The sequence below is a fragment of the Opisthorchis viverrini genome (assembly GCF_000715545.1).
Source record: "Opisthorchis viverrini unplaced genomic scaffold opera_v5_64, whole genome shotgun sequence".
Classification (NCBI taxonomy): Eukaryota; Metazoa; Platyhelminthes; class Trematoda; order Opisthorchiida; family Opisthorchiidae; genus Opisthorchis; species Opisthorchis viverrini.
In genome coordinates this window covers 333,529-352,901 of record NW_008751720.1, presented here as the reverse complement: position 1 = coordinate 352,901, position 19,373 = coordinate 333,529, and the positions used below count along the sequence as shown (strand labels likewise).

The 19,373-nt window shown below is 45.5% G+C and overlaps 2 protein-coding genes across 2 annotated transcripts in view; one reads left to right on the top strand and one right to left on the bottom strand.

Moving 5' to 3' along the window:
• T265_04077 (hypothetical protein) overlaps positions 1 to 5,353 on the top strand; it is a gene marked incomplete at both ends in the record, with an annotated part of 10,114 nt that extends 4,761 nt beyond the window's left edge. Inside the window, one exon of the mRNA XM_009168723.1 lies at positions 4,815 to 5,353. Coding sequence (XP_009166987.1) covers positions 4,815 to 5,353 — 539 coding nt within the window. The remainder of the gene's footprint in view (positions 1 to 4,814) is intronic.
• T265_04076 (hypothetical protein) overlaps positions 1 to 18,712 on the bottom strand; it is a gene marked incomplete at both ends in the record, with an annotated part of 64,191 nt that extends 45,479 nt beyond the window's left edge. Inside the window, 12 exons of the mRNA XM_009168722.1 lie at positions 193 to 246; positions 328 to 628; positions 2,406 to 2,796; positions 4,567 to 5,409; positions 6,630 to 7,137; positions 8,693 to 9,070; positions 10,455 to 11,130; positions 11,855 to 12,738; positions 13,483 to 13,852; positions 16,178 to 16,327; positions 17,104 to 17,366; positions 18,666 to 18,712. Coding sequence (XP_009166986.1) covers positions 193 to 246; positions 328 to 628; positions 2,406 to 2,796; positions 4,567 to 5,409; positions 6,630 to 7,137; positions 8,693 to 9,070; positions 10,455 to 11,130; positions 11,855 to 12,738; positions 13,483 to 13,852; positions 16,178 to 16,327; positions 17,104 to 17,366; positions 18,666 to 18,712 — 4,865 coding nt within the window. The remainder of the gene's footprint in view (positions 1 to 192; positions 247 to 327; positions 629 to 2,405; positions 2,797 to 4,566; positions 5,410 to 6,629; positions 7,138 to 8,692; positions 9,071 to 10,454; positions 11,131 to 11,854; positions 12,739 to 13,482; positions 13,853 to 16,177; positions 16,328 to 17,103; positions 17,367 to 18,665) is intronic.
• Positions 18,713 to 19,373: the final 661 nt, after the last annotated feature.

Sequence of the window (19,373 nt, the reverse complement as noted above, 5' to 3'; positions counted from 1 at the left end):
ATTTACCAGCTCGCGCGTGCAATGCGCAGCTACTTACCCCCCAATCATCGGTGAACGAAACTGTGGCAGCTACAACCAGTGTACGACCAGTACGCGGTTATTACAGCTGATAATGATGATGATGATGATGATCTACCGTACACAAAAGAAGGTGGATTGTTGTGAGGAAACAAAACAACTAAAAATACTCACTTGCATGGTCGGCGCTTCATTTCTGACCCTCCTTTGTTTATTTCTTGAAGTGACCTGTAACGGATAAAACATGGGAAGTAGAGAAATCACTTATATCTCCAAAAGACTGACCCATTTTTTCAGACAAAGACCTACCGGCAATTATTACATATTCCACAAGGTTGAACCAACCCACAACATGCAGGGCATTGGCCGCAGCGATCGGGTAGTGACTGAGCGAAACCCGATCTCCCAACAACTGCAGTAGGTGATCTGTCTTGAGGCATGGAGCTGATCTCCATTTGGTTCGTGTCACTAAGATCATCCACGTTAGACCGGGCGGTAGCTGCTAGAGCTGCGTGCTTGGGGCTTGTGCCACCGGGTACTTTGGCGCCCACTGCAGCAAGTCGGGCAGCGTGAACCATAGCAGACAAGGCGGTGGTGTAACGACTTTCTTCTGTAAAGTGGACAGCGAAAGACATGGATGAGCGACGTGATTCAACGTTAACCAGAGCATAGTACCGGCGACATAGTGCAGTCATTTTCACTGGTACCTACGGGCTTTACGGGTGAATTCTTGAGTTTCTAATTAGCGTTTTGATATCAAACGCAAACAAATCTCAGCCACTCACAAAATTTGCGTAGACTTTGTCAGATTTATACGGTCGACGGTGCTGATTGCCTGGGGCCTGAGCTTCTACGGCAACATATGACAAACTCAGAAAAAGTAGGTATAGAAAAGATGCCAAACATGGCGCAGGGAAATGGATTAGGATACTTCAGACGGTGCTTGCTACATTGGTTCGTCCGCTTACCACGAAACCACCGAATGCACCACAACCACTCCGCTCCCAAAGGGTTTTAGCGCCGTGCCGTAGGCTTATAAAAATATTGGAAAAACTGAGAAGCATTGTCTATTCATGGAGAAAGTGAACAGAGGGCGATCTAGTTGATAAGACAATAGCCCGTCTTCGCCTCTGCTTGAATGATAATTCCCACGTGTTTTCTGAAAAAGCCCACTCTTCGTTGTCTCCTCACCGCGCCTAGTTGGAGACAGTACAAGATATGGCTGCCAACCGATGTCAGTGGCGTCTTTGTTGTCAGTTTCTATCCAGATTACCTGAGTGAATGTCTGGAGGTGTAGGTACCTCGGAATGATTGTATTAAGCTAGCACTAAGTCCCTTCCCCGCCCACCTTTACTCCTTTCTTTACAATAAGGCTTTCAAATAAGTCATAGTTGTACGGCAGTAAAGCATCGGTGTTGAACACTGATGTTATGCTGTCGATGATGATGACTCTTCGTTGTCAGAAAAAATAGCTTAGCCGTAACACCTTTGAGGTGCCATGCCACCCGAAGGAAGCACGAGGGTCGAGATACTGCCAGACCGCCAAGTTTAGACAGGAGCAGTCGAGATGTAGAGGTCACATTGAAATCAGGGACTCTCGGTCAGTTAGCTCGCACCATAACCACTGAGATGTCTCGAGTTCCTCTTAATGGTCGGAATGCCAGATTGTTTCAACTATTGAATTCATTGAGCAACCTCCAATATTTCCATTAGAAAAATAGCGATGGCTATTGGGATACGAGATCTTTCCGGTGCACAGTTGTCATGCTATTCGAATGAAGTACCTGGAATTTTGGTGTTGGAAGAGTAAAGCTCTATGGAGTAGAGATCTATGGTTCAAGGGGCGAGATGGCCCAAGTGATTAGAGCGCGAATTTACTGACCGGAAGGTCCGTGGTTCCACCTCTCGACTTCCCTTATCTAGGCTTGGGCACCCTGGCAGTATCCCAGCCCTTGTGCAACCTTCGGGTGACATGGCAGTTAGGTACCGAAAGGGTGCTACAGCTGAACGATAGTGTGCACAACCATGTGAATAGAGGAATATGCTCGGGGTTTCGCTTTCCACCTACTCTTATGACAATCGTTAGTACTATCATGCCTGCGTAACCCTCTAAAACCAAAGACGCGGTCGTTTGCACTAAGCCTATTGAGCTTCGAAAAAGCATAGTCTAATCTCAAGATGACAAATATTAGAGCGCGAATTTACTGACCGGAAGGTCCGTGGTTCCACCTCTCGACTTCCCTTATCTAGGCTTGGGCACCCTGGCAGTATCCCAGCCCTTGTGCAACCTTCGGGTGGCATGGCAGCTAGGTGTTACAGCTGAACGATTATATGATTACCTATGACAAATGTAGTCAGTCAATAAACAGAAGTCAGTGGAAACCAACCTGACTTGATGGCTGGACGACTAATTTGCTTGACCCGAGGACCCACACCACAAACACGACTGGGTTCCTCGACAGATCTGTCCGATAGATTCGTAGCTTCTTCGGGACACGGTGTGTCATCCAGTAAATTGGAATGGCCTTTTGATGATCCAGCATTCGAGCGGCTAACGACAGTAGTCCGACCACGGTTATTCAAACAGGCGTGAGCTCGCTTCTGTGCCAGCAAGGAGGCTCGACTGGAATAAGTTCTCCGAGTAAGGATGCTGGATCCGCTAGCACGACTACTGACACTTGAATTCGATCCACGACTACCACAAGACTCATCACGAATTCGCCGCCCCTGTCCAGTGAGACAGGGAATATTACCGTCATAATCGTCCAGGAATCGGTGCTGAAAAACCACAAAGCAGAAAGAAGCGGTAGGATTGACTCATTCAAATATTATCAAATACACTGTCAAGTTGGATGAAGAGCCATCTAATCTAACCAAGACCTGCAAAAATTACCGGAAACTGTTGATAAGAAATAAAGGCTTAACTAGCACACAGACCGTGTGTTTACCTCGAAGTGCAGTACGCGGGAATCAGTGTTACATAGTAACATGCCATATTTTGAAGTTTTCTTAACCCCAGGTAAACATCCAGATTAAACCACGTGAATGGGATGGGTGGGATGGCATTTTCTTACACACGGCTGCAAAATTAGGTGAAACCTACCTCCCAGAGCCTGTGGATAAGCCGTCCGATGATATAGCTTAATTTATCCGCAACAGCCCCTGTTCCCTAAGCTTGGCAATTTAGTTGCAAACGTTTTGAACGCAGCAGAGATGACATCAACTCAGCTTACAGAACACCCGTAATCTACGCAACCTGAGGTACCAACCATTCCCTCAAGAGAGAAGTAGTCTCTACCTGGTAAGCCATCTTTAATAGGTTGTAGTCCCCCGAATGAAACCAATACGACAAATCCACGAATTTCTACTACAAGCTGAGGTATTAAACCTCAAAATAGATTAGTAAATGTGCCACAAGGAGTATTTGTATCAAACAATGAAATCTTTTTATCATCCGTCACTAGAGTTACACCTTGTAAGTGTAACATTGGCGTGGAACTTTACCAGAACCCTTCTACAAATATCCTCTCAAAAACGCAGGACATGGTAGACAGGGTGAAAACGATGACGATATAGTGAAATGATGAGTTCATATGACGCGGGAAACGAAAGTGAATCCAACAAGCTGGAATCCGACAAATCAACACACCCTACTTTGTCACATTTCAAAGAATCAAGATGGGCTATACGCCACGCAAGTTTCAGTATACGACCGACTGTCTAAATCATCCCTGGAGCTAAAGACCTGGTAAGAGAGACGTCCGAAATAAAGATATTTAACTATCACACCCGTGGTATATTGTCACAACCAAAGGTAACCCATCCTCTCAGATAGCGATTTGAATTCATGTAACTGACCGGAAGGTCAATGAATACAACTTTTGAGGTGGATAAAGTGTGTCCATGTTTCAACATACATGCTGTCGTTTTTGGATAAAAAGTGTGTCCATGTTTCAACATGCATGCTATCGTCTTAGTGTTTTGCCGCGATAAGAGCACAAATGGAACGGTACAGAACGGTGAAACGACGAGGTACACGACAACTCATGTTAGGGTGGTCGGCTGACGCATACAAGCTCGACAGGCCTTGTTTGCCCCATATATTTGAAATTCCAGTACCATGTTGTGCCCCCATTTAAACGGTCGCAAAAAACCTTCCGTAAATGGGTCAGGTGAACTATAGAGATAATCGTCGCTTCATATCTCTGTATGAAGGTACAACCCACATGTACATGCATACCAGTGATTCACTCGCCGAAAAGCGTTTTGGCGTTGGACTGTGGATGGTGATTGACTAATAGGTAGTGACTGGTGCCAAAGGATTGGTAACTGACTGGTGGGTGGGGGTTGAGGATTACTGACTAACGATTTGCGGCCGATAAATGCTGATTGATTGGTAACTGAGAGTGATTCATGGTCACTGATGATTGAGGGATGATGATTAACTATGGATGGTTATTGGGTGAGAAATGATGGAATTTGTCTCTGTATAAATTTGAAATAGAAGCGGAACAGCCCGCACAACATAAGTACAACCGGAATACATACATTAATTTTCAGTTTCCGCTTTCCGTGGATGATGAGCCGTTCAGGGGGGTTGCCACTACGTTTGACCGAGGGCACCTTGGCCTCTGAATTTGACACCAAGTCATTGGGTTCTCCGTCATGAGGTTCAACTGAAGTCGGGGGGCGTGAAGGCTCCCTGGCCGAGGATTTCTGACGAGTGCGTTCCTTGGGTGATCCTGGTTTATCTGAACCATCCGCAATCGGGAAAGTTTTTTCAGCTGATTTATCAGAAACCGGTGTCTCATCGAACTCAGACACAGTGGGTTGTTCGCAAGGTTTGAGAGTGCTGTTGGTGTCAAGCGCCAAAGATTCCCCGGGAGGTACGTTTTTGGACGAAATTCGACTTGATTTTCGATTAATTACATCTGCTTCCACCTCTGCAGCTTTGAGAGATGGCTTGCGTTTACGCTTTTGTGGGACAACAGTTACCAATTCCGCACGAACCTCATCGGTCTCTGGTTCTGTTTCGGAGCTGTCCACATCCCCACTGGGGGACGACTTTCCGGTTGGTTCTAGAACTTCTTCGCCATCCCACCAACTAAGTCCACCATATTCGGATTCGTGGTTAGAAAATGCTGAGATGGAGGACGGTGTTGAAAATCCACTACTTTCAGTGAGTATTTCATCTCCCGAAAAAGAAACGGAATCTTCCTCCCCGGAGGACACACCTGACACATGTCCCATTTCTGAATCCAATGTTTCGCATGGTTCCACATCGGCGGGAGGTTCTGGCGGCATCAACCAACGCTCTATGACTGACGCGGTATAATCTACATCCGCTAAAGAGTAACGGTGCGGGTGCTTTCGGATTCCTAAGACAGACGTCTAAATAAATAGAAACAGGGAAGTAGAGTGTGTTAGATACGAAGGAATCCGCACATATTTAGTTGGGTCAACAAAATACGTTTATTAGGCAATTCTAACACCGAAAAGCTGTTCAAAACCATAGAGAGGTAAGTAAAAAAGACGCCCAACACCTTAACACGAATTCAGTCAGGAGGCAAAAGACCAAAGCAAAAAAATTCCATGTTCCTACGCGAGAGGGTGCGGGTGCTTTCGGATTCCTAAGACAGACGTCTAAATAAATAGAAACAGGGAAGTAGAGTGTGTTAGATACGAAGGAATCCGCACATATTTAGTTGGGTCAACAAAATACGTTTATTAGGCAATTCTAACACCGAAAAGCTGTTCAAAACCATAGAGAGGTAAGTAAAAAAGACGCCCAACACCTTAACACGAATTCAGTCAGGAGGCAAAAGACCAAAGCAAAAAAAATTCCATGTTCCATACGCGAGAGATTCAGCAATCTGAATCTAAACTATTATAATACCTCCCTTCAAAAAAAGAGGACATTCCGAGACAATTTTCAGGACACGGAATTTTTCTCTATATCGCATCATCCCTGCAAACAACAACCCCCCCCCCAGAGCCACAGAAGATGCTTGGTGGATCCCAAAATAAACTGGATTATCACCCAGTATGATTGATTTGTCATTGGCTGATGCCCACCGGTTGACTAAAGCGCAAACATCCCGATTACAGATGTATGGGAGCCATGCCTGTGCTTTAACAATTACTCTGGTTTGTTCACACCGAGACGGCGAAAAAGCAGTCTGAACGAGAGCACAAATTGAAAAAAATAATCCGCAACTACTATAAGCAGGTGTGACCATGAGCCCCATAATCTGTCCGGGTAATCCAAAACGAACCATCAACAGTTACGCACACGTTTCTGGCACGCTAAAAGTAACATCAATAGCCCAACTGTGAATTAGCGTGTGAAGGTGATTGGATGGTTGGTGTGCTCGAACCCACTGAGTTGTGCAGGTCAAAGCGCCATTGAAGAAGCATGACGTTAGTGAAGTGATTGATTGGCAGCGGTTCATTTTATCTGATCAGTTTGTGGTTGCTCTTGAAACTATCATGGGTGCGACTATCAGGTGACGTGCGTACAAAGGTGAACAGAGTATATTGGGCTAAGCAGCAAAACGAAAGAGGGATGTACACGGAACATAACCAATCCGAAACCTAAGTTGCAATCTTACCTCAGATTCGGGCAACATGAGGCGAGGATCTAGGTCTTCCAACAGAGTTGACCTGGTCAAAAGCTTGACACGGCGGCGGTACCAATGAGCAGGGTGCAGTGGTAAGATTAACGGAAGAAGACGATGGCACCGACGAACTGTGCAGGCAGGACATGTTAACCAAAGCGGGTCTGCAGCCTGTTTTAAACATTCTCCTGTGCAAGGAGTGGAAATCAGAAGAGCAAGTCGCGCTGTGTCCACCAGCATCCGCCGATTGGCCAGTGATAAAAGAGGCACGGTCGCGTCAGTTGCCGCGGCGGCCGAAGCCAATCGTCCAGCCATGCGTTTAACCATTATGGCGGAATTAGAAGCGCCGATGCCTGCCTTGAACGTCCATAAACAACCGGAACATATTATAATATTGGGTCCCCGGACTTCATACATGCTTAAAAATTCGGCACGTGTGCGACAGCAGAGACAGACCAATGGTTCAGGGCTTTCAGCCTGGTGGAGCTTTGTTTGTATTCGACTGAGGGATGGAAGCCGGAGTAAAAAATGACGATAGGTGAGAGAATAGCTATTGGGACTGAAAGCTTGCACGTAAGCTTTAACAGCTATTTGTGAGAACCGCGTGGGAATACACAAAACGTAAATGCTGAAATAATTAGTAATGACAACGCATCAGCAGCCACACAGCTAACGCCTAAACGGGAGACAAATTCGGTGTTTTCATTGCTTGAATAGAACGGTCTCCATATCCGTTGCCTGTTGATCATTCGGCCGTTTTTCTCTTCATCAAGGGCACTCATGAACCAATAAACGCACTGTGTGCATTGCGCGGAGTGCGCAACTCAGGATCGGTCGCTACATTACTGTACTCACGGACTATCGTTAAATTAGTGCCTTGGAAGCATATTTTACGCCCGAAGCAAGTCTTCTTCGGGAGGAATCAAGTTGTAACCCATCCGGACCGGTAGCCTCGTTGACATAACGGTAATAGAACAAGAATGAGGGTTAGGATCAAGGTCAACTGTTTCCTCTGGCTGATGGTTGTAGACTACAAGAGAAGAAAGAAAGTCGTTCAGTTGCAGCACCCTTCCGGCTAGCCGGCAAGGCAACCGAAGGAAGCACGAGGGCTGGGATACTGCCAGGTTGCCCAAGCCTAGGCAGGGAAGGTCGAGAGGCAGAGGTTGGGTTCGAACCACGGACCTTCCAGTCAGTAAATTCGCGCTCCGACCACTTGAGCCATCTCGCCCCCGAGGGAAGGAAAATGTATAATTGGATACTCCTATAACCAGACTACTCGTGAAATCGCCCGTAGGCTGGGTGACAGCCGCGTCAACTCCCAGATCGTCTAAAATCCGTGATATTGGAGACAAGTTGATAAACAGCATGAAAAAACACTCAGGTGCGACTATTGCTCATGTCCTCAAGACCGACCATGAACATGTCCGTATACGGATTGTTTGAGGCGCACGAAGTTGGAGTCGATTTGGAGGTAGCATCGACAAGAGTTCAATCGCCAACAGCCATGATAGAAAGCATTTAGCAAGCCGAAGTAAAATAACTAGGTTGTCACCAGTGTGTCATTTAGTACAGATGAAGTGTGAAACCAGGTCTAACGTAAAACCAAACGTTGGTGCAAAGTGAGCCATTTTGAAATAAAAAGAACCATTCAGCTGCTATGGATGGCTTAGCAACTAAGGAGAAAGATAACACTATGAAGAAAACTACTCACAAGGTTGCTGAAAACTCTTCAAGACGGCCTGTGTGCAACATATTCAGTTGTAGAATATCATAAGCGAGAGATTCAGTTGAGTCTCCCGTGAAAACCAAATTGATTTGCAAATGAGTGTGTTCCTCGAAAAGATAACGCTACTTCAATAGGAGAAAAAACTATCACACATTCGCAAATCACGTCCGATGATTGCCGCAACTGGAACGATCAACTCACCAAAGTGCACTCAGTCTACCCATCAATCTACACTACATTTGATCACACTTACCAAAAAAAAAGACGTATTTGGGGAGATACAACATGTCACAACATGTCGTTCACACGTCCAGTTAGTTATTCAACTTACCGTTCGAAGAAACTTTTCGAATCGGTCGAAGGTGAGTTATGGGGAAGAAACAGTGGACCGCCAACGGGTAACACAAAGTCTACATCAGTTGTTGTATAGGCAGGCAGAGTTGTATTCAAATTTTTGTACAAATACTGGAGATTAGTATACAGGTAGCATGATCCACACATGGAGGAAACGCCATTCTGCAAGCAGTAATTGCTTTCAGATTTGTCTTCTGAAGCTGCGATTCGTTTAGAGCAAAAGGCATCGGGTCTGAGCATGAGTTGAGCGACGCAGTCAGTGTGTCTTGTAGAAAATGTATCCAACAAGTTCTTCACAGCATGCCTCAGTTGCAAAACGCATGGTCCGCAAACAAGCAATGTGATGCGATGAGAACTAAAAGGAAAAAAATACCAGAAATACAAGTGATTCGTTTACATCCATACAAAAATGTAGCAGTTGATTTATTTTAATTTGTTGACCAACAGAAACGTTACAGTGATTGCCAGGCCAAAATCGGACAACTATCAGAGGTTCTAAGTTCCCGGTTCATTCGAGACACATTAAGATTGACAGGATGAATACGAACTAAGTGAAATGAGTTCTTCATAGCGTCGTGTATAACTTATCCTTTCTACATAGGAACAAGCAGAAACACGTGTTAATCACGCATTCTATGCGAGTAAAGTGGATAAAGGCGCGATCGACCTATGAAAAATAATCGTTCAGCTGTAGCACTATTTCGGTGCCTAGCTGCCATGCCACCAGAAGGAAGCACGAGGGCTGGGATACTGCCCAAGCCTAGACAGGGGAAATAGAGAGGCAGAGGTCGGGTTCGAACCATGGACTTTCTGGTCAGTAAATTGGCGCTCTAACCACTTGGTCCATCTCGCCCCCCATGAAGCCACCTAGGAATTAGTTGAGAAAAACTTCAATACTGAGAGCTTGGAAGTGGTAGTGACTATATTCCCGGAATATAGCCTCAAAAATCAATCGAGTCATTCACCTTTGGCATCCTTTGAAGGCAAGTGATGCGCAATACGAATGGCCAACAGGAGATCGCTGGCATAGCCAGCAACATAACACTCAAATAGCCTTACTGTTGCAGTAGGGTGGGCTTGATCATTATGTGATATCTACATGGTCTCCTCTCCAAGCCGTTGTGATTAAACTTCATTGTACATGTCAAAATAGGAGTATTTTGGGATACTCATGCTCAAAATTCAAGTAAAAATAACAGCTAAGGAAAAAGGTATAAGGGTGACTGAAATTCGACACGTTTTGAGGCAGTTAGTCCATGCTTAACGGTTAGACGAACTGGCGTCTCAGCTATGACCAACCATACTATCATCTCCGGCATGCAATGCGCAGCTACCTACCCCTCCCCCCAAATCAACGGTGAACGAAACTGCGGCAGCTACAACCAGTGTACGACGAGTACGCGGTTCTTACAGCTGAGTGATGATGATAATGATTTGGTATCACAGTTATTTTGTGAGCACAGTGAAGCCATGTACGGTAACCTGATTGAACACAGCTTCGTGGAACAGAAAGCTTGATGAAATTTTTTGGAACCACCCCCAGGACTCCGTGGCGCTTTGATGAGTCGTCTCGCTTTAAGATAGAGTTGATCTTTAAAACCAGGAACGAGTCTCTGTCGTAAAGACATATGGTTAGACATCCAGTTGCCTCCAAGCGAGGTATTCGAATAAAAAACATCATATATTGCCTCCCAACAATAAACTGAGAAAAATTCCCAATGTAGGGGAAACATTCTTACTCTAAAGGCCTTCTAAGAGTGGTCGGCATTTCAGGGGCACAGAGCTGAACTGGCTTCGAGTCCACTTTGACAGCAGGCGACTCGGTGAACTCATTCGTGATCTCCAAATCGTCTGGTCGACGAGCACTGGCGTTGTCAACAGATGTGGTCGTCTCCAAGGGAGCCTTTGTCACCTCCAGCATTGGTGACATAGGAGCAACACGATTCTCTGTGGTTGTCGTCTCCGTTCCAGTACAAATATTCTCTACAGATTGATTGTCCGTTTCTTGAAGACACTGCTCCTCAATTGTGATGTGTTGTTCAGATACATTTGGTTTTTGAAGTTCTATGCAGGAGGGTGGCTCAGAGTCAGCAACAACAATACTCGGAGGTGAGACATGGGTGTTAAAGGTCGTTGAGTGGTCTGTCTCACTAGTATGTTGTTCAGGCAACCCTACCACCGATGGGTTCCGGGGGACTGTAGAACGATTCGCCTCAAATGCACACGTGCGACCTCGGATTTGCGCTGGACCAAGACTCACTGTATACATACTATTGCGTAACAGCTTCCGAGCAAGACCACTTCGTATGCACACATCAACGGGGTCACATCCCTCACGAAACGTACAAAGAGCACATACGGTCTTATCAACGACTGCTTCGTTGTATGTTGCGGAAACAGCTTCACAGGGGGGGCCTGAACAGACGAGAAAGAAAAAAAACGGGTAAGTTTAGAGCCTCCAAAATAATACAATAGTATAAAGTTGTAAAAGAGGGAAAGCACGAAATATATGAGGCCCTAATATATAGCTCAGCTCAGGAAATCTGATGTTTTCCGAAACCAACTACACTCCAACTTGTATGATACCAGCGTATCCAACTAAACTCCCCGCAGGGACAAAACTGCTATTGGGTTCTATTGCGAAAGTGATTGAATATTGCAGCGAACCTAATTACATTCGTTTGTTCGAAACTGATTTGACTGCACAAGCATGTAAGACATTGCCTCGTTACGATAACACACCCACGAGAGAGTGCAGATCAAATAAGCTTCAACGGGGTAAAATTTGGAATCTTTCCGCAAGGTGATCAATTGGAATCCTTCCGCAGGTCAAGGTGATCAAGAGTTTCACTGTTTTGTGACAAGGCGAACGACCTCACTAAAGTGAAGACAAATCTCTTGGCCGATCCAGAAACTTCACGTAATACTTCTAAAATCTATTTTGTTTCGATACGACTTAGTTCAATCATAACAACACAACCACAGTTAATTACTGTAATAGCAAACCCAGGCCAGGTGGGGCCAATTTACTGTCCGAAACAAGAACATTTGTAACGGGAGAAATAAAGGACAGCGTTAGGTGGTACAATAGGAACTGAAGCAGAGATGCAAAATGTCCGAGGTAGTAATTCGAACTAACTTGATAAATGCCTTTGTGCGGGAGCAGGTTCACAAAGTTGCTGTGAGGGAGATTGACTGCTAGGCGCGTCACCAAATACGTCCGTAACACCACTGGTTCCCTGTTCTTGCGTTTTTTCCAATGGAGGTAATTCCAGATCGGGTTGGTGTTGATGCATTTTAGGTGATGGGAGTGAAGATCGTGGACACTTGTGCGATGGCTCTGTATGGTCATCACAGCTAGAAGAAAGACTTGAAGCTGGAGCGCGATCGCTTGGACGAAACTCGGTGAGCAGTGGTCCAATGACTGGATCAGGCAATCCTACCAAGCATGGAGATGGAGCTTTTCTCTCTTTTGGTGACTCCAAATCTGAAAAACTGTCCCATGTAGTTGGCTTTTCCACGGAAGCTACCGGACTTGAAACTGAAGGAGAATTGGAGCAGTGAACTTGTTGTGATGTTGCAGAAGACGGGGTCATTACACTTTCGGCTTGAACTGGGCACATTTCCGCAACATTTCCGTCCAAAAAATTCATATTAGGAAACTTGTTTGTTGGTCTATCGGGGAGTGTTGAAGGTTGAGTTGGGACATCATCTGTCACTACATCCAAAGGAGGCTCCAAGCTAGGTTCATGTGAATTGAGGTGCTCACGTGAAGGTAGATAGAGAGGGCACACCCACAAACAATCCAGAAAGCGGGCCATATCATCCAATTCGGATGCACATGAGCCCGGTCTGCTATCAGTGGGCACGTGCTGGTGAAACGCAGCGTAGTCCTGAGACACCAAATTTAAGTACTCCAAAACACGACGTTCCCGGCTTCGATGTTGGAAAGCCGGATCTTCCAGACGCTGTAAATTTATTGACCGCAAAAGGGACTGCGGTCTGTCACGCTTGCTGCAGAAGCTGAAAAAAGTAGTATGACAGAGAAGCAGCTGGATATGCAGTATATTGGGTTGTCATTTTATAAGCAGGCTGGAATAAAGATAATCAAAAGCCGTAACATTAGAATCAGGAATCTTGCATAGTAAGAACTGTTTTAATGGTGAAGTTGGTCAAGTGCTATCAAAGGGTAGGGATGAGGATGAGGATGATGATGATGATGATGGTGAGTGATTAGGCACAGTCAAAACAAATGACTGGATAGCTGCCTCGTATAGTGCAATATTTACTATTACGAAACAGAGGACCGATGGTGCTAGAGAAAAACTACCGCAAACAGGAAATCCGGTGTGCATTCAGCTACTGATCAGAACTCGCAGTACTCTAGCTATACGGGGTCAATATTTTGACGAACACTACGACCTATCCAATTTAATGGCAAATAACGAAGCTATCGTACGAACACATAGCTATGTCACCTGTGCTAGTGTGGCTGGAGATCACATGAAGCCGAAGGCACGCAACTGCACCACAGAGCCACGTAAATGGATGGTAAGCCATAAATGACAACAGTATGGGCTATCCGAGGCACAAATAGCGAAATATGGCAGTGTTCCAGTAAACTGTCTGACTGCGAATCGTCATTGGGTTTACCTTGGGATATGGTAGCAGTGTCATCTTGAAAATTACTAGGTTAGGAAAACTTCCATAACTGCCTAAAGCGTATTGTTATGAGCATATGTCACAAACATTCTTTCAGGAACTCACTCTGCCAGTCTAGCTCCAAGTTTGAGACAATGGTGAACTTTGCAGGAATCACACCAATCTTCGGAAGGAGGTCCATATTCCTGTTGAAGACGCCGTGCGCGCACCTTCGACAACAAATCTTTGGTTGGAACCCAGGATACTGGGCGTTCAAGATGACATGACGCGTCCCGAAGGCAAGCTAAATCGTCTAATCGTGTTGACCGCTGTACAAACGAACGTATCAACGTCCTGCATTCCAGGCAGGTCCCGCGTACCAGTTTTTCATCACCTTCAGGATCTCTGAGGCAAAATCTACAAGCCGAAATGATCACCGCAGAACCTGGAGCGGCTGATTGTTCGATAGTCACAAGGGCATCACTGTCACGCGGAGCTATAGAACAAAATAAACGGAGGCCGGAAAACGTTGAATAGTCTTCAAGGCAACGAAGCCACGGTCATCAAGGACCAAGTGAGAACAAAAATGCAAATTCCTTGTGTCAACATCGTATGTACCAGCCACGTATACTCTCGTCATTCTTGTCATTGGCTGTGTACCACACGAACACTAAATAGTCAGTTGTCAAGACATCACAAATTTCATTATTGTACGGGAATTTGCTGCTCTACAATTTTCTCCAGCTTTCTAACTACTTGTCCAAAATGAAGTAGCATACACAATCGAGCAAACACAACGGTCAAAACAAACACCATGTGCGTTAGCAATTGATTTTCTGTTGTCGGTTGGCTGTCCTGGCTTAGACACTTGGCCTACACTGGATTGAACAGGTGGATGGGCTACGACTGCTCGTAAACAACTGGAGCATGTAGATCCCGTGTCTCAGGTACTGTATAGACCACATGTGAGGTGCACCGTCTCCTAAGTCTTGCCGTTTTTGAAACACCATTCTCTAAGTTTACCCTAGGAGAAGCCAAATCTTTAGGTATGCAAGTAACCTTTTTAATGAGCGTCTGTGTGCTTCGTACTTTCGACACGGCCCCTGAAGTTTGCTCAATAAGCCATCAAAAGACGCCACTGACAGTTTTTAGGTCTCCTCATGGGAAGGTTGCCAGTGTGTATTGTGTTGCTGAAAATTGCACGGCTGACCGCCGCTTGCACAGGCATTTTTCATACTCGACTTAGTTGCAGCCTCAGTTACCTCTAATGTGCCAGTAGTCCAGCCGTCCACGATTTCTTACGACACATACTCGCCATCCATTCTAAGACATGCTGGTCTAGCCCATGGTGTGGGGAAGCACGCGTATCTGTCTTCTAAGGTTGAATCCCAATCAAAACAGAACTCTATTACTGCCATCTATGAGTGGGAGAAACCGGTACACAATCTCCGGAAACCCATGCTCATTGACCATTCACACCGATCACGATTACCCGAATTTTGTGCCTCATCGGATTCATGAATGTGGTAAGTACATGGTTCGCTGTGATTGCCGGATACAATGAGCAAGAGAGACGAATGCTACCAACCTAGATTGTATACGGTGAAACGTAATGCAACTGAATTCAATGACAAATTGCACCAGGTTTGTGTACAACCCCCAATCCAATCACAGTTGCGGGCATAAGTCGCCGTAATGTTATGGGGACTATAAAGGTGACGATGGCTGCCTATGTACTGAAGATAAGGTGTCAACTCAGTTCTCGGTTTCATCTCACAAGCTAGCGTTTCCAGTGGAAGAAACACCCAAGACACACGAAGTGTACTAAACGTCCCGAAAGCAGGTAAAAACTCATGTACACTACGTCGTATTCCGAGTGCGTGTAACGACAATTTGGACATTCGGACACATCACTGGCAACTGGGGTACAGCGGATACTAGAAAACAATTGAGTGTTGGATAGAGATTTTTGATCAATCAGAGTCTACTTTGGTGCTGGGCGGGCAAGCGGCCCTGTCTTATGAAGAATCACGTGCGAGTTTGTCCTAACGGCCGCTGTAACGCCAAACTGCGAGCAACTGGGTAGTTTGGGTGGAGATTTTCGCTTAACAGGCTAGATAATGATGGTGATTACAATACTGGCATGACAGGTTCTGCTGTGGGAGGGATTTGCGGAGCCAACCTTGTTGACCAGCTGATCTTATCTAGATAAAACATATGAGTACATTGGTCACGTCTCCCTCTCTTTCTTGTTTAGGGAACCTTGGCGCTCTCGGAAATTTTCCTGTTTTAAACAGCACTAATAAGTGCCAATACTAACTGGAAACGGTTTGTAGTATTAATATTAGGAAGAGATTTTCATGTCGCAATTTTTCCTGGCTCACTTTTTTCACATGCTGAGACATAAACAGCATCCACCGGCAGGAGACAATGATTCCGAACAATCAACTCACCCACAGTTTGAAGTGACCAACTCAGGACAAATTTATGAATAATAAACGACTTCAAAATGGAATCTGTAGCAACGGATTAATTTGAGGGTCGAAATCGATCCTTCTTATCTCGTTAGCGACAGGATGTAATAGACCGCAACGCCTTTTCACGCCGTCAACCACATTGCTGGCCTTGGAACTGCAGTGCAGTATTCATTTCGAACACAAAATAAATTTGGAGGCATTCATCCCAAGACACCAGCGCACAGAACTCCCATCTTCAACGAAATACTGTACATCCAGCTAATTTGTTTGCTGTTGCCGCTTGCATGCTTGGCTACTCTGGTTGTGCTCCACTTGACAACCCGACGGCCGCTAGAGACACGCACATACTCCCGATGGATATGCGACTGGTCTGTGGGGTAATGGGGCTGAATTCCGTGAAACTGAGATAACCCAGAAAAAGAAAAAAAGAAAGCGTTCAGCTATAGCACCCTTCCGGTGCCTAGCTGCCATGCCACCCGAGGGAAGCACGAGGGCTGGGATACTGCCAGGTTGCTCAAACCTAGACAGAGATAACCCAGAGGTAACAATTGGTCAAAACTCTCAAGCACTCATTGTTCGAAAGCCTCCATAAAAGATTAAAAGTAAACTTATCCCACACCGGTGACCAATCTCCCGGACATATATGGTGTAAAAAAGGGCGGTGATATCAAGTAAGCTGAGATTCACGTGAGTGCTCCATAAAGAGAACTGGTACAAAAAGAACTGGTGGTCGTTGGCTTGTTCGCTGACCTGGGCAATTTATTGCAAACGGTNTCACCAATCGAGGTGACATCATCAGTGCGTTATTGTGGGGGCTACGCACTACTACGCTCCACAATAACACACTGATGTCACTTCGATTGGTGATGAAACGTTTGCGATCAAATTGCCCAGTTCAGCGAGCAAGCCAACGACCACCATCTACGCTACCTGAGCTACCGACATTTCCCTCTATAGGAAACAAAAAGAACTATTGATTGGTGACGCAGAAGTGGCTTTCTGTCAGGAGGAAAAGTTGTGACAACCAGGGGGGTTGTATAAAAATATGGACCAGAAACTATTAGGGTTTCAAGCGCACCTAGGATAAGCTCAGGATGGTTCAGTAGTGGTTCAACGATGGTGCACCATTAGGTATTTCAAATTTTACACGGAAAAAGATATCAAAGTTGCATAGTGGACTATTCAGTACTTTGAACTTCCTAATTCATAAATTGCATCGTAACTGAATGTCCGTTATACTGGGCACCCAGCAGTCCGTCAAAAAACTCACCGTCCGTAACGCAAGCCCCTGGAGTGGAAAAGTGCGAGTTCGTTTCAGTCACCGAAGCACCGGGTTGTGACTTGCGTGGGGTCTCTAAGGTAGCAGTGAACGGCTGAAACTCCGATGGCTGCTCTGAAGACGCATCATCTTTCCGCCGCTTTGGGGTCTGACGAACAGGTGAAGGAGTATCACCTTCATTGTGGTCGGGTGGGACGGTTTCCTTAACAGGACTTCCAGGAAGACACTCGGATCGAAGTGCTCCATTTTCATGCCTGATGCAAAATGCAAAAGATGATTGAAAGTTAAAAGGCTATTATAAAACATCAAAAGGCGAATTGATGGGAAGGTCTACCAACATGTTAGCGGTCTGAATGTTTGAAAAAACAGCCGCATAACAGGACAAATAAAAGTACCCAACAAATTGCACGATAAAGATTCTGGAAATGAGCTACAACTCTATCACATAGAATGGGTGTTGAAAGTGGCTCCCAAGGGTGTGTAGATATTCTAGTTATCTTCTGAAAGCACTGCTTTTCGTCGTCTTTTACTACTGCTGCTGCGACCTACGTTGGACATGCATGCATTTCTTACCATTATTGGCGAACTTTCATGATCTTTTTCAGGGAACCTCCGATTTGAATTCCGCAAATCAGTCATCATCCTGAAACACTGTACACGAGTAAGCGAAAACGGCGTTTGGGTATCACACAGCGGAAAAGTGTCCAATTAAAGAGAGATAGCTTAGAAGTTAAGACACGAACCTACTGACCAGGGGGTCCGTGGACATATGCATCTTGACTGCTCTAGTCCAGCCTTGGCAACCTGGCTGTAGAGCACTGTAGGGCCTGTAGAGCACTCGTGCTCCATTCTGGTGGCACGGCAGCCGGGCACGAAAAGGGTACTACAGCTGGATAATTCTTAATAGAGTTCGTACGAAACTGATATACAGGCTAAGAAAACCAGTCAAATTCAAAGCATCTCTGCCTCCAAGCAGTCCCGACACACAAAGTTGATTACCCCATCAAGCGTCCTCGGTCAGTCAGTTAGTTATAAACCACGTGTTAAGGGCATGTTGGTTCCACCTGCCCAGATTCATTCACCAGAAAATGGGAAGGCGCGGGAGGTAAAGACAATGTTTGGAGGTGATGCTATAATTAGTCAGTCCGTATTGAAGCAGGCTAGTAATTTGCAGGAACAGGCGCGGGAGGTAAAGACAATGTTTGGAGTCAGTCAGTCCGTATTGAATCAGACTAGTAATTTGCAGAAAACCGAAACTGTACAGCTATGAATTCATGGTTACGGCTTTGATACAGGAGCACCACTGAATGCACGACGGATACGAGCGCTGTTCTCCATGCCACCTTCAGAATGGTCGTTGTGTATTGGGGTGATGCACCTGGTACGTCGGCTCTTAGCTTCCTGCTCCGCCCACTATGGTGTACCAAGAACATGGTGGCTTGAAACAGCTCTTTATGGAGAAAAAGGAAGATTATTACGACAGTATTTATGGGGTCATCACAGAATGCTCCACGAGGTAGCGCTAGAATCTTTATGGGGAAGGCGAGAAGTACCTGATTTTCTGACATTCTGACCAATCAGGGTATTGGTAATTGATCATGTGGCTGTTGATATGTTCACCGAGCTTGGCAATTGATTTTCAGGCGTTTCGTCACCATTGGAGACATCTTCAGTGCGTTGTTGGGCGGAGATGTCTCTTCGGATGGTGACAAAGCGTCCGCAAGTCTATCGCCAAGCTCTGCGAACAGATCAACAGCCACCTAATCAACTACCAAAGAATGCATTCGAGCTGACACTATTTCACCACATTCCCAACAATCAGGGTATGTTTTGCTTAGTCCGTAGCCCGAATGTGACACATCCAATCGACGTGATATTCGGTTATTATTAGCGGCTAGCCTCCGAACAATGGCGCAAACTGCCAGGCGGACAATGTGACTTGGCGAATGTGAGAGATAAAGAAGAGTTTGGGTGTCATTGGTGCAGTTTACCTTCCAGAATGGAGTCCCATGATTCGGGTGTGTCTGCCCAAAAACATTACAAGAAATGGTAGCAAATCAAAATCGGTGGCATTCGTGCCGACAGTTTTCTTCCAGACTGTCTGACTGAGCGCTCGGAGGTGTGGGCATATTAGTGCACAGGATATGATAACTGATAGTCATAATATAACTCAGAAGGTGCATGTACTAATAGCAGTTTTTACTATGGTAGATAGTAGTTTACAGTTACCGGTTGCTGCATGATAAAATACAATGCGAACA